Source organism: Bombus vancouverensis, chromosome 7, assembly GCF_051014615.1.
Source record: "Bombus vancouverensis nearcticus chromosome 7, iyBomVanc1_principal, whole genome shotgun sequence".
In the NCBI taxonomy this organism is placed as follows: domain Eukaryota; kingdom Metazoa; phylum Arthropoda; class Insecta; order Hymenoptera; family Apidae; genus Bombus; species Bombus vancouverensis.
In genome coordinates this window covers 4685204-4697695 of record NC_134917.1, presented here as the reverse complement: position 1 = coordinate 4697695, position 12492 = coordinate 4685204, and the positions used below count along the sequence as shown (strand labels likewise).

The following is a 12492-nucleotide window of genomic DNA, read 5'->3' as shown; positions in this document are numbered from 1 at the left end:
TGTCGGCGATTGTAATCAATGTCTCCGAGACCTTTGGCACGATTTCAACGAAAGAGTCGATCTGCGAATCCGAGAAGAGCAGACAGCCGTCACGCGGCGCAGATTCGCTTCAGCAAGGAGCAGAAACGCGTCGGAACACGTTGCAGAATTTTAACAGGTAAGTAGAACAATAAAGATCGCTTTGTGCTTTTTGAAAGATCGGACTACTCTCATTGCTTGGAATGAGATTCGAACAAAGTTTAGGCGATACGCAATGTTTACATGTTTCTAGCATTTCGAGTTTAGCGTGTTGATCACCCTTCCTCGAATACATAATCTACGTATACAAAAACTAATTGAGAACTGTACTATGAGGTTCAGTGAATCATGTAGAGAGCAATACGATATTCCATTTATACGATGTGTATTTATGCAAGCGCACGCATGCAATCGCAGCGCGACGTGTGTACCAAACACGTGAAACAGTAGGTGAAACGCATTCAAGTAAGTAAGTATGTATGTACTAAGCAGTGGATCTATGCTGTATTGGATGGCAGTAGGTCGAGCGCGTATTAGGTCGGTAGGTCGAACAACGTGGGCGACCATAAACGGTTCAGGAAGGGGTCAGCTGCACGTCACCACGCCGGATCTGCAATGCGGCGTTGTCGCAGAGACAGTTATCGCTACATTTTATACCGGTGAATTCTTGTACCCTTAATAATTGACCGAACAATTAATGCTACCGATCATTTGAGCATTTCATGCACAGTTTCGATTTACCTATTTATATTCGCATACGATATTTGTACATGTGTACATATCTATGTACCCATATACGTTTCGTGTTGTATCGAAAAAAACGAAAACGTAAAACGAGATCATAGTCAGTGCGTCTGACAAGGATTTAGTGATAACGAATTCAACTTATTCGAAAGAGAGAAAGAAAGAGAGATAGAGAGAGTGAGAAAGGGAAGAAGAAGGAAAGGATAAATCGATTGATTTGCGAATGAACTCAAGAAGAGAAAAAAGAAAGACGGAAGGATGAAACTAGGAAAAGAAGATGACTTAAAGAAGAAGAATAGAGCAAGCGATTAGATGATCCTAGTTCGGAGCATGAGACAAAGGGTGGACGGGCGAGAAATACAATTTCAGGAGAGGCTCGATGCGGCAAATGCGGCGAATGCGCTGAATGCGTTGAATGCGACGACGGTAACGTCATGCGCTCTGAAAACAACCGCAACCCCCTGTGAGAAGAGACGAGGAAGAACGGTAGGGATTAGGTGTACGCGGCGTGGTAGGAAACACGGTGCGCGAGCGCGGGCACGCGCGCACACGCGCATTAAACCACCAAGATACCCGTAGTGGAAGAGAGACGGGACAGCACGCACGCTCGTAGGTTCTGCTGTAAAGGAGGGAGCACAGTGCATCGAAGTTATGCAGTGTTGCTTACCACGTAGAAGGCATAACACTCGCCGTTTCTACAATAGGATCCTAACATTTTCATAAATTTTTTGTTCTACGTTTCGGTGTTTTCAGTTTTCCAACGTTCTCCTCTTTATTGCTCTTCTTAACAAATGTTTCGTCAGTCTCACCGTAAATCGCAACGCAAAATCGATTATCCAGAGACGGGTATTTCGACAGAAACATCGCGGAAGGCAAGTCCTATTTGAAAGAGAAATCGGAACGAGGATCATAAGGATAGTTAGCGCCGAATGTTTTTACCTACACGCGACTGACAACGAAGATTAATCTGGAATTGGCGCACAACTTTTAAATGAGAGGGAGAAAGAGAGAGAATTGAGATCAAAAATTGGATCGAGAGTAAAATCAAGATCAAGACTCGAATTTGACAACAAACGTCACGGAAGTTCAAGTCTGAATTGGAAAAGAAAGCAGAGTCCGAAGCAATATAGTACAGAATTACATTATGATAGAGAATGAGTTTGGAATCGCTGAATGAGATTTCGTCGTATTAACCTTGTATCAGCTTGATATATTACAAAGTTACCAGTTGGACCAGTGGATAATCCGCAAAAAGTGGATTTTTAGTGTCCGGCGTTGTTAGTGTCCGGTCTGGAGTTTAATAATCATCGCGCCCTACCTCTCTCACCGCGCCACGCCAGCAATCGTACCACATATCGATACTCATATCGACCACCGTTCGTTTTTACGTAATTACGTGTAGTTTTTAAAATAAATATTCCGTGTCATAGTGTTTGAACAATATTCTGATCGAACCAGGTAAAACCAAAAAAGGATTTTGCAGAATATTTCGATATCACGTGACTAGTTGCGAACAGTACTTCCTTATGTTCTTTACTGTGGTGCCTAAATAACTTAAGTAAAGAAAAACTAGTGCCTATATAACGTATATGCGCAATAAATACATATATCAAATGCTGTGACTTGAAAATATAGAACGATTCGTCAAATCGATTGGGATCGTTTGATGAACCAAATCATGGATCAATGATACAGTGATACTCGAGATATTCGCGACTTATCTCGATTTCATTCTGTTAGAATTTCAATCGAATCTGTCACATTCACAATAAGAATATTATTCTTTATTTCCGAAGCGAAATTTGCAATCATCGCACTAGAACTAGGATTAGGAACAGAAAATAATGTGAATGAAAATCGTCGAAAGAAAATTAATATCGAATTTGAAATGCGAATGAAATTATTATGAAGTTACTCACATTTTTCTCGGGGCTCAAATGAACAAGCACACTCGTATTTGTCCGATCTAGATTTAATCTTACCGCCTTCTCTTTGCATCTCTTCGCAATTTCCGTTCTCTTGAAACATCTTCCGCTTCTATCATACATACATATATACATATATATCGAAGATATACAACAATGTCTCGTTTAATGTTGTGTAATCTCGGCAATACATCCACGGCGGGAAATGATACAAATAACAATGCAAATACGAATAGTAGTATGGAGGATGATGACTACTATCCACTGCCAACTATTTATCGGTGAGTGAATTCTTGATCGATGATGTACCATTCCTCCTCGTCCTTTTCTCCTGTTTCCATCCGCGTCACGTTCGATTCTTCTTCGTATTCTCCTGCTATTTTCACCACGCCGCGTCGAATCTGTATGCGTACCTGCACATGCAAATTTCATATTACCAAATTCAACAAGATTAAGATAAACGAATAGTATAACAAACTAACAACGACTGCTATAACAAAACATCTCGACAAACATTATCTTGCTTCTATCATATTTGTTGTTGTATACTTGTTTCTATATCATATTTTCCGCGTTTCTACACACATTCATATAAGGACACACGCGATAATGATCGAATGTTTTCAAAGTATTTCTTTTGCTCTTCGGTACCAGAAACATGTTACCAAGAGAAAGATACATCGCAACATGTGCGACGAAAAATTTCTTACATAATCGAAGTGGCAAAATCAGTTACATAGCTAATATGTAATCGACTCGTTGCAATAATATAGCTGCTTAACAACACAGTGAAACGTAATATATACACTATCTGGAATGTTTTTCCAATTTTCCGCAGTCCGCTAATTTTGAATTTTAAGTAAATAACAAGCGAGTAATGTTTCACATAGACTGGCATGTTACGAATTCCTAGTTGTAAATGTTTATGTGGTTGTATCGAACATTCGATCGATCGTGTCCTATTAATACTTACTCTGTACCTATACTTTATACGCGCAGCTGCCGTGCACCTATAGCGAGTTTGGATTGCATGGAAGAGTTCAACGGCGGCGGTGGCGGCGGTGGCGGCGGTGGCGGCGGTGGCAATGCTGTGGACTCTGGTGTACATTGCAGTAATACCACTGGAACGAAGGAACAGCTACTGACTAACTGCATTGCCGCACAAGCGCAGCGCTTACAGCATCCTTCGCCAGGTATTCGCTACCGCAACTTGGGCAAAAGCGGTCTACGTGTTTCCAATGTTGGATTAGGTACGCTGAATGTTTTCCCAACTTTCGTAGAAACGAACAGAATCGCGATTACCCACCCGTTTTATTCCATCTCAATGTATGCTTTACTATACTCCTTTTTCAGATAGCTTGTCAGTAGTATTATGTTGGCTATATTTTTTTAGACTATAGGTATTGTACAGTAAACGATGAAAACTATATCTTTTCTCAATCCATAGACAGTGCCACTCGCCGTTCCTTTTGTCTGTTCCACACATTTGTAGTTATTATTCTTGTTTCTTTTGCTTCGCCTAGTAAATCTTGTCGATGCAATCTTTATATCCACCAACGTGGGCATGCACGCTTTTCACGTACGTTTTTCTAGTAAGATGCAATGTAAATAATTAGCGAACAAAGTAATATAGGAAGACGCGTAATATAACAATAATATCCATATCCAGATAACTTCTTATATTTATTGCTGTTTTTGTTGTGACAATTGTGCTTGTCGTGTTCATTGTCATCGTGATCGTCATTGTGGTCGTCGTGGTTGGAGTCGTCGTCGTTGTAATTGGAAATATTTCCCAAAATTATAAATGTTTCTGGAGAGATTTGATCGAAGATATTTCTATAAATTATTATATTCAGACTGCGTAAGTGTTTCTGAGGTTATGAGCTATCAAAATCTCAGGCGAATGAACAGAGAAAAAAGGGAATGAAAAAGAATGAAGAGAAAAGGAAAAATTGCCGCGTGTGAGAGCCAATGATTCGGAACGATGATGATGATAATGATGTTGGTGGTGGTAGGAGGGAAAAAGATAAATAGGTATACGTGATGCGTAATAAAGGTTTAGGGATCGATTGTCGGACCATATATTGAGGTTCTTAAATAAAAATAACGATAGATGTAAAGGTGGAAATGTTGCAGCATCGTATTTGTCTATTGAAAACGGTGAAAAAATTAAATTAATATGCACCTAATCGAGACAAGAGAGTTAACAAAATTGCTTTATACACGTAGGTACATGGACAACTTTCGGAATAGGAGGTTGCAGTAATGAGGAAACAGCTGAAGCTGTAGTTGCCCTCGCCTATGACAGTGGAATAAATGTGTTCGATCTGAGCGAAGCTCATAGCGGTCATAGAGCAGAAATTCAATTTGGACGAATTTTATTACGACGTGCTTGGAATCGTTCAAGTTATGTCGTTACCACTAAAATATATTGGAACACGAAGTGAGTATCGATCGAATTGATCTAACTTCTAAATGCATAATAAAAATGATAAATACTGATTCGGGAGAATTGCTACATTTCAAAAAATGGTGATCAAAATTGATAAATTAGAAATAGAAAAATTGGCAAACAGTACGACGTAGATATGTAAATCGGATGTATGACGTTATGAAATTTGATCATCGCAGGGCAGAGGGACGTGGATTGTCACGAAAACACATAATCGAATCGGTACAAGCATCTTTAGTCAGGTTACAATTATCGTACATCGATATTGTAATGATTCACAAAGTAGATCCTATGTGTCCTATGGAAGGTTCGTTTCTTGCTTCTCTGGTACAATTAAAATACGCTATTAAAAATAATTGAAACGATCGACACTTACGATCACGTTCTTATTCGCTTCTTATTTTCTTCTTTCAGAAATAGTACGTGCAATGAACTACGTGATAAGTAAAGGATGGGTAATGTATTGGGGAACGTCTCGTTGGACCCCTGTCGAAATTATGGAAGCTTACACGAATTGCCGTCAATTTAATTGTGTCACACCAATCGTGGAACAAGCCGAATATCATCTATTTTATAGAGAAAAACCAGAACTTTATATGCCAGAGTTATACAATAAAATCGGTATTTAATCGCGAAACGTCCTATTTACTCGACATAGTATACTGTATGCATATTCCTTAACAACATTCAAAAAAGTCGTTTGTAAATCGTAGGTGTTGGTCTGATGGCGTGGTCCACGGTTACGATCGGCATGGTTTCTTCGAAACCAGACGACTGTGGTGTATCTTTTTTATCGAGATCTTCGTATAAGGTAATATTATGCGGAAAGAAAATTTTCGTTATATTTCATAGAATATATAGAATTATTGATAAAATAATTGAGGAAGCTGGTAGCTGTCGGCCTCAAAATATCTGTAGCGCTAGCAAAATAATAATGCTTGCAATGTTTACCTTTTCATTTCAGAATAAATATTCGTCATTCAGTTGGACCGAAGACGAAACGCAATCTTTGTATAAAGAAGTACGTAGTCGAATTCGCATATCGTGATAGGCTATGCCGTATTTCCACGCACATAAGCATACGTAAAAGTTAAGGGAATAAACGAACGTTATGTGTGAACGTACGTTACGTTATCGTGTTCTTTTCTGTCTTTGTTTCAGCAGGAATATGGCTGGAAGGAAAAGTCAGCCGATGACGAAACGCGAAAATATTCGGATAAACTGCGAGATGTGTGTGCACTCGCCGAACGACTCGGTTGCTCTTTCGGACAGTTGGCCATCGCGTGGTCTTTAAAGAATGAAAGTGTTCAGTGCCTTCTACTCGGTGCATCAAACATAGATCAACTGTACGAGAGTCTTCAAAGTTTACAGGTAATTATTTCTTATTGGTGAAATTAAACATTCGTATTTCGTATCTCGATTTCGATAGTCGCGAACGAAACGAGCGGGTGATTATTATAAACGATGCGTGATTTCAGCTAATTCCAAAATTGAACGCCAATATAATGAACGAAATTGAAAGAATTCTTGATAACAAACCGTCGCGACCTCCGATGATTTCGACATTGGCGCTCAGATGACAATCAATTTGCCCCCACGGAAATGGTGGGGGCTCCTTAGAAGATGGAGGCAGCCCAAAAAGCGAAGGTGCTAATAGCCAAGATCAAGAGCAGACGAAAGAGTTAACCGGCAAGCTACCATTCTGCGAAATACAATGAAGTCACATTAGTACGTGTACGTAAATTTATGCACAGCCTGATCTTGGCCGGGTAAAATTGGATCGATTAAAACCGAATTCTAAGATGAACTAAAATGAATGAAATGATGCCAAGCGAGATCACACAAGATTAAACGAGAAAGAAACATTCGAATAGGGCATCTGCTGCACGTTCTAGGTGTCCGGCACGAATATATTCACGTGAAAATGAATCGACGACAATACTATTACGGTTACGGTTACGGTTACGGTTACGATTACAGTTACGGTTACGGTTACGGTTACGGTTACGGTTACGGTTACGGTTACGGTTACGGTCACAGTCACGGTTACAATTACCATTACGATTGCGATTGCGATTACGATCGCGGTTACGTTCGATATTTCACGATAAATGTTCACGAATAAATTACAGACACGGTTTTCACACATCTTTGATGCAGCTGTACGATTACCCTCTTTGCAATCTTCTTGGAATAGAGACATTTAAATGCGGAAAAGAGAGGTTGAAGATAACTGGAAAACTTTTTTGCGTACACTTCTTTCGTTTCGAAAAAAAGCGGTCGAATACAAGTTTTCTATAAATGTACGACTTGAATCTCTACCCATGATTCACTATGCCAGGTGTTCATTCGTAAATTAGATAGAATATCATAATGTCTTTATTACAGCTGTGTAAGATGACAAGATGGATGCTTGTGGTTACTTTTTTCAGCTTCAAAGAATTTCTTTTCTTCGTTTGCCATATTTTTCCTACAATTTATCTGAGAATATTTAATAAAGCATTGTAGCCGTTGGGATTGACAGTAAGCGAATAGTCATCTCTATTGAGATCGCAAACTGTCAATATTGAATCGTTTCTCATCCTTCCACGGCTTTATTCCTTTATCCGTGTATACAAGGCAAACCAATATAAGAAAATACAATGTGAAACTGGTCGGAATTCACACGCATATACATATACAGCTACGCACGTACGTTCTCATGCTATAATATCTACGTTCGTGCGAGATAATTTTCGTGTGGTTGATTATACGATTGATTTAATTCTCGAACGTGCGTATACCATTCGTAATCACAGGTGGACAGCTAGCTCCGGTCAGCTAACTAGCCATTCTGCTAGTTAACTACCCCAAACCATAGCCAAGTAGCTATGTAGGATAGGTAAATGACATAGACGGGTAGTCTATAAATAAGTAGTCGTAGATAGTTAAGGTAAATAGTTAGATAAGTATGTATATACTTAGATAGATAGGGGTATGAAAGGACGAAATCGGGCAAGCGCGATAAGTGAAATTATGTGATATAAAACGAAAAAAGAGAATGCGTGTGACGCGAGGAAAAAGGTTTCAATGGGTTTATAGATACGCGCAGAAAAATCACGGTACAAGAATATTTCCGCTATACGCTTATTTCGTTGGATTCGTTCGACTATCTGCTATCTCCTGCAAGGATGTTAGAGCAATATTCTTTTCTTGCATTTAGTTTTCCGAATAAAAACCGTCCTAACGGCGCGACAGGCGCAAAGCCTCGTAGAACTAGTAAGATCATTTGCAAATAATATCGGTCACGTACCGACCAATGTTGAATATTCCTGAAGACGAACGATCCATGTGTATTTACCTTACCATTCCGCATATACCATTTCGTGTATATGGGCAGAAAATAACTGTGAGAATATCATTAAATAAACAGCGGAAGCGAAACATGACATGACAAGGAGAGAGAGGAGAGAAGATTAGAGACAGTTCAATGAAATTCCAATGAAATTCGAATAAGCGATCAAACTTCGGGACAAATATAGGGACGGTGATATTACAGAAATTATCAACCGTTGCCGATTGTATATATGTAAATCATAATTAACTGTTACGACTACGTTGCTATTTAGTGACTCTTTGATCCCTGGTGTGCATTCGAATATATAATAAGTAGGTATATAAGTATATTCGAATATAAGTACTTATATTATACATTCGGATAACAGGGAATAAGACAGCAAACTCGTTGATGGGGTCGGTTAGGTAGCTGCGCGATTAGCTATCGGTAATTAAAATGATAATGATCGAACACCGATCGCAGTGCTGGCTACGCTTTTGCCGATTACGCTAATTATTTAGCGATTTTTCATCCAGGTTACGATCTATATTTTCCACGAAAGTTTTTATCGAAGCGTAATATATTGTTATATAATATATATATATATATATATATAATAACTCGATAATACGAACAAATGTGTACAGAAGCGTGCAAGTATGTACATATATTTGATTCGCCGTGATCTCGAAGACACGGCATCTAGGCAAACTAAAACGCGGTTACGCGACTTTTTGGGACAATTCAAAAAGTTGGAAAAACTTGAGTCGATAGGAAGATATCAAACTGCCAAAACGTCGAGCGTTTTGTCGTGAATCAAATGACGAGCCATGATACGAATGATCGTTAAAATATATGAAATGCCTCAACTGTGTTCCGCGCGAACAAAACAATCCTCCGTATAATCGATGATAGTCGATATGATTTGAAGAGAGAGCAGGTCGATTAGCAATGAAAGAACGATTAGGTATGGACAGGGCTGGGAGGCAAAGAAAGTAGGGGAAGAGAAGAAAAAGGAAGGATAGGTAAAGAAAGAGGTCGGAGAGTAGAAGCGATACAGAAACGGCGATGATACGATTAATTACGAGTCAAATGGAAAATGTTCAATGAATAGACAATCTTGATCCTTTGCGGATGTTTTTCATCGCTTGATCGCGTTACGTTCGAATCAAGATTGTTCGTTCGTTATTTCGTTCGTTCATTGAACGAATTAAGAGAGATTGTGTCCGAGATTGTTACTCGTTTAAAATGTAAGATTTTAAAAATTTTATTCACGCGCCTTGTAGATAGATAGGTAGGAAATGTGTACGAGAAATCGGTAGGACAATTACAATACCGTCATTATCATTGACCCGTTATCGACGATCAAAGATGCGAATATTCGAAACGAATTTTATGCGCATGATTGTCATATATATACTTGCATGTATACACTATATAGTGTACATAGTCGGTCATTGGTTATCTTATCCAGTCAAATAGTATACACATTATCGAATTATCTTCGTTTACGCGGCTAATTGTTATTGTTTAATCAGAAATCGCGAAAGCATAAAGAATTGTATTAATCCCAACGAAAAATCGATCGGACTGTGATTAAATCGATTGGTCTTCCATTTACTATTATGGATGGAGTTCGTAAGTTGATTTAATCGACGATCAGTAAGAATGGCCACGAATACATAATCGAATCGAATCGCATCAAATTGAATCGAACCCGACTACGTACATAGAATCGCGACAGTCGATTAAACAATCGAAGCTGAATAGGACACGTGTATATGTAGGCAATATTCGTATAACTGTGTCATGTGCGTGTTGCATAATTCTAAGTACTGACACGAAAAAAGAATAACCGCTCTTGCGAAGCTGTAGCATCTTTTTAAATTGTCGATAATACGAGTACGCATCTACCTATCTATATTTCTATATTAATTTATGATACAACCGTCGAAATACAATGAGATCGAATTCGAATAAAAGTGTTCAATACGAACGTACTTTTTGGTCAACTATTTTGTCAATAAAGAAATAATATGCACGAAAATTTCATCTAGATGGCATTACCAGTCACATATAATGTATATAACTTGTCCTCCGCGGGTATACATATTTTCTCAACGTATTTCTCAACGACGAAAACCCTAAAATTATAGGGGCCAAAAGGGGTTTGATCATTACTCCGATCACTATCTTGTGATCTTCGATCTACCTTCTATCTTCTTCTACCGACTTCCTTCTTCTTTTCCCGAAACCACGATCGTAAATTTGTGAAATGGAAAAAACAGCGCGGCGTTTCATTCAATAAATAATTTAATGCTCCAAAAAATGTAAAATACACACACACACACACACATTTTCATAAGACGGAACATTTTCTCAAAGTCTTTCGAAATCTTATACGAACGTTCTAAGCAATGTATCAAGTATTTAGGGGACTATTTTGAAAGAATTATAAATAAAAGAAACACGTTACCCTATGCATTATTTCATTGCATCCTCCTTTGTCTCGTTACCTTCTTCATCTGCCATGCTACGTTATAATATTCATATAATACAGTAAGGAATAAGAAAACTTGTTAAGTACTTTGTAAAGTAAATTGGATAAAAAAAAGAGCTGGTCTTGAAAGCGGATAAATCGGAGATCGTAGTCTTTAGAAAGAGAGATTAAGCAGTTTAAATACTTAGGATATGTACTTAAAGTCAATGAACGTGTTAGAAATTTCGCAAGGAAGGCTAACATAATCATGAGGCAATTTTGAGGAAAATTGAAGAGAGGCTTTTTAGGGATGATCACAAGAGGAGAATGAAGATATTTAACAGTCTCGTAGTAGGGGTTCTGGCGTATAGGACAGAAGAAACAGAACTTGAAAGGATTGAAAAGGAAGGTTTGGACGAAAAGACAGAAAAATACAGGAGAATGTAGCAAAAAGTCTTCCTAAAAAAAAAGAAACATCCTTTCTGAAAAAAAGAGGAAGAAAGGAGGTAGTAAAAGACTCAAAGAAAGGTTAGGACACTTCGAAGAATGCGGGTACAGCGAAGAAGAAGTAGAACAATTATAGAAGAAAGGAATGGACGTAGGAGAGATCCTAAGGAAGAGGAAAAAGGTGTAAAAAGACAGAAACAATGGAACAGAATATAACGATTTACCTAGATATAATAGGAAATACAGAAGAATAACGACAGAAAGTTTACGAAAATATCTAACGTAGAAAAAGAAGAGGAAACAAAAGATATTGGCAAGAGTAAAGCGCGGCAGCTTGAAGAACTCATGTAGATTTTGATTGAGTTGAAGAAGAAAACAGGTGTTTATTTTGTGAAACCAGCAAATGGGACATTTAAACACTGGAAGATGTATGAAGAAATTTGTAGAACAAGCCTGAGAGTGGAAGAAATACTAATGAAATGGCCAAAAAAGGTACAGAGGAGAAAAAAGGAGAAAGAGACGGAGGAGAGATGAGCAAAGGAGCCAGTGCAAAGTGTAAATTGCAAATAGTAGCCAATGAAATAGTTTATGATACCTTTAAGAAACAGAAATACTTTGAGCAAATGAAAGACGGTTTTAGAATAGAAACCAAAGAAATGATTATGTAAGGCAGATTCGATTAAATTAATCCATTGCTTGATTCATTGCCTAATTATTTTCTGTCATGAAATTAATTTACATACCTCGAGTACAAGAATAAATTATTCTTTATTAAATATATAATTAAATATATTATATATATTATATATATTAATTATTTACCTTAAGAAACACCATGCCGATGATCTTGATTTTCATACACGTTGTTAAGGACATGATTCCGAATAACTTTTCTTAATAACTTAATCGATGGTTTTCTACAATTTCCGACATATTTGCAAAAAGCTGTTGTTACTATTATATTGAATCTTGCCTATACTACATCACGGTGGCCTGCAAACAATCTTTATAACGGGCGATTTTTTTCAAACAACTGATGCTGAGGTTCTCTCAGCTGTAAACAGTAAGTGGAATAGGTTGTTCGGAACGAAGAACAAGCAATGCAAAAAGA

At 38.0% G+C, this 12492-nt stretch overlaps 1 protein-coding gene across 3 annotated transcripts; it reads left to right on the top strand.

Annotated features, from left to right (window-relative positions):
• The first annotated feature begins 799 nt into the window (after window positions 1-799).
• Hk (potassium voltage-gated channel subfamily A regulatory beta subunit hyperkinetic) lies at window positions 800-12081 on the top strand. Of its 3 annotated transcripts, none has more exons than XM_033343336.2 (9): window positions 800-2968; window positions 3687-3880; window positions 4917-5130; window positions 5319-5446; window positions 5554-5760; window positions 5853-5950; window positions 6104-6160; window positions 6301-6510; window positions 6618-12081. In XM_033343336.2, the coding sequence occupies exons 1-9, from the start codon at window positions 2844-2846 to the stop codon at window positions 6717-6719; spliced, it is 1335 nt and encodes a 444-aa protein (XP_033199227.1). In that variant the 5' UTR covers window positions 800-2843; the 3' UTR covers window positions 6720-12081. The 3 variants fall into 3 exon arrangements, with proteins under 3 accessions (XP_033199227.1, XP_033199225.1, XP_033199226.1); XM_033343334.2 differs by having other exon boundaries at window positions 803-2968; window positions 3687-3937; XM_033343335.2 differs by having other exon boundaries at window positions 804-2968; window positions 3687-3937; window positions 6304-6510.
• The last annotated feature ends 411 nt before the right edge of the window (window positions 12082-12492 follow it).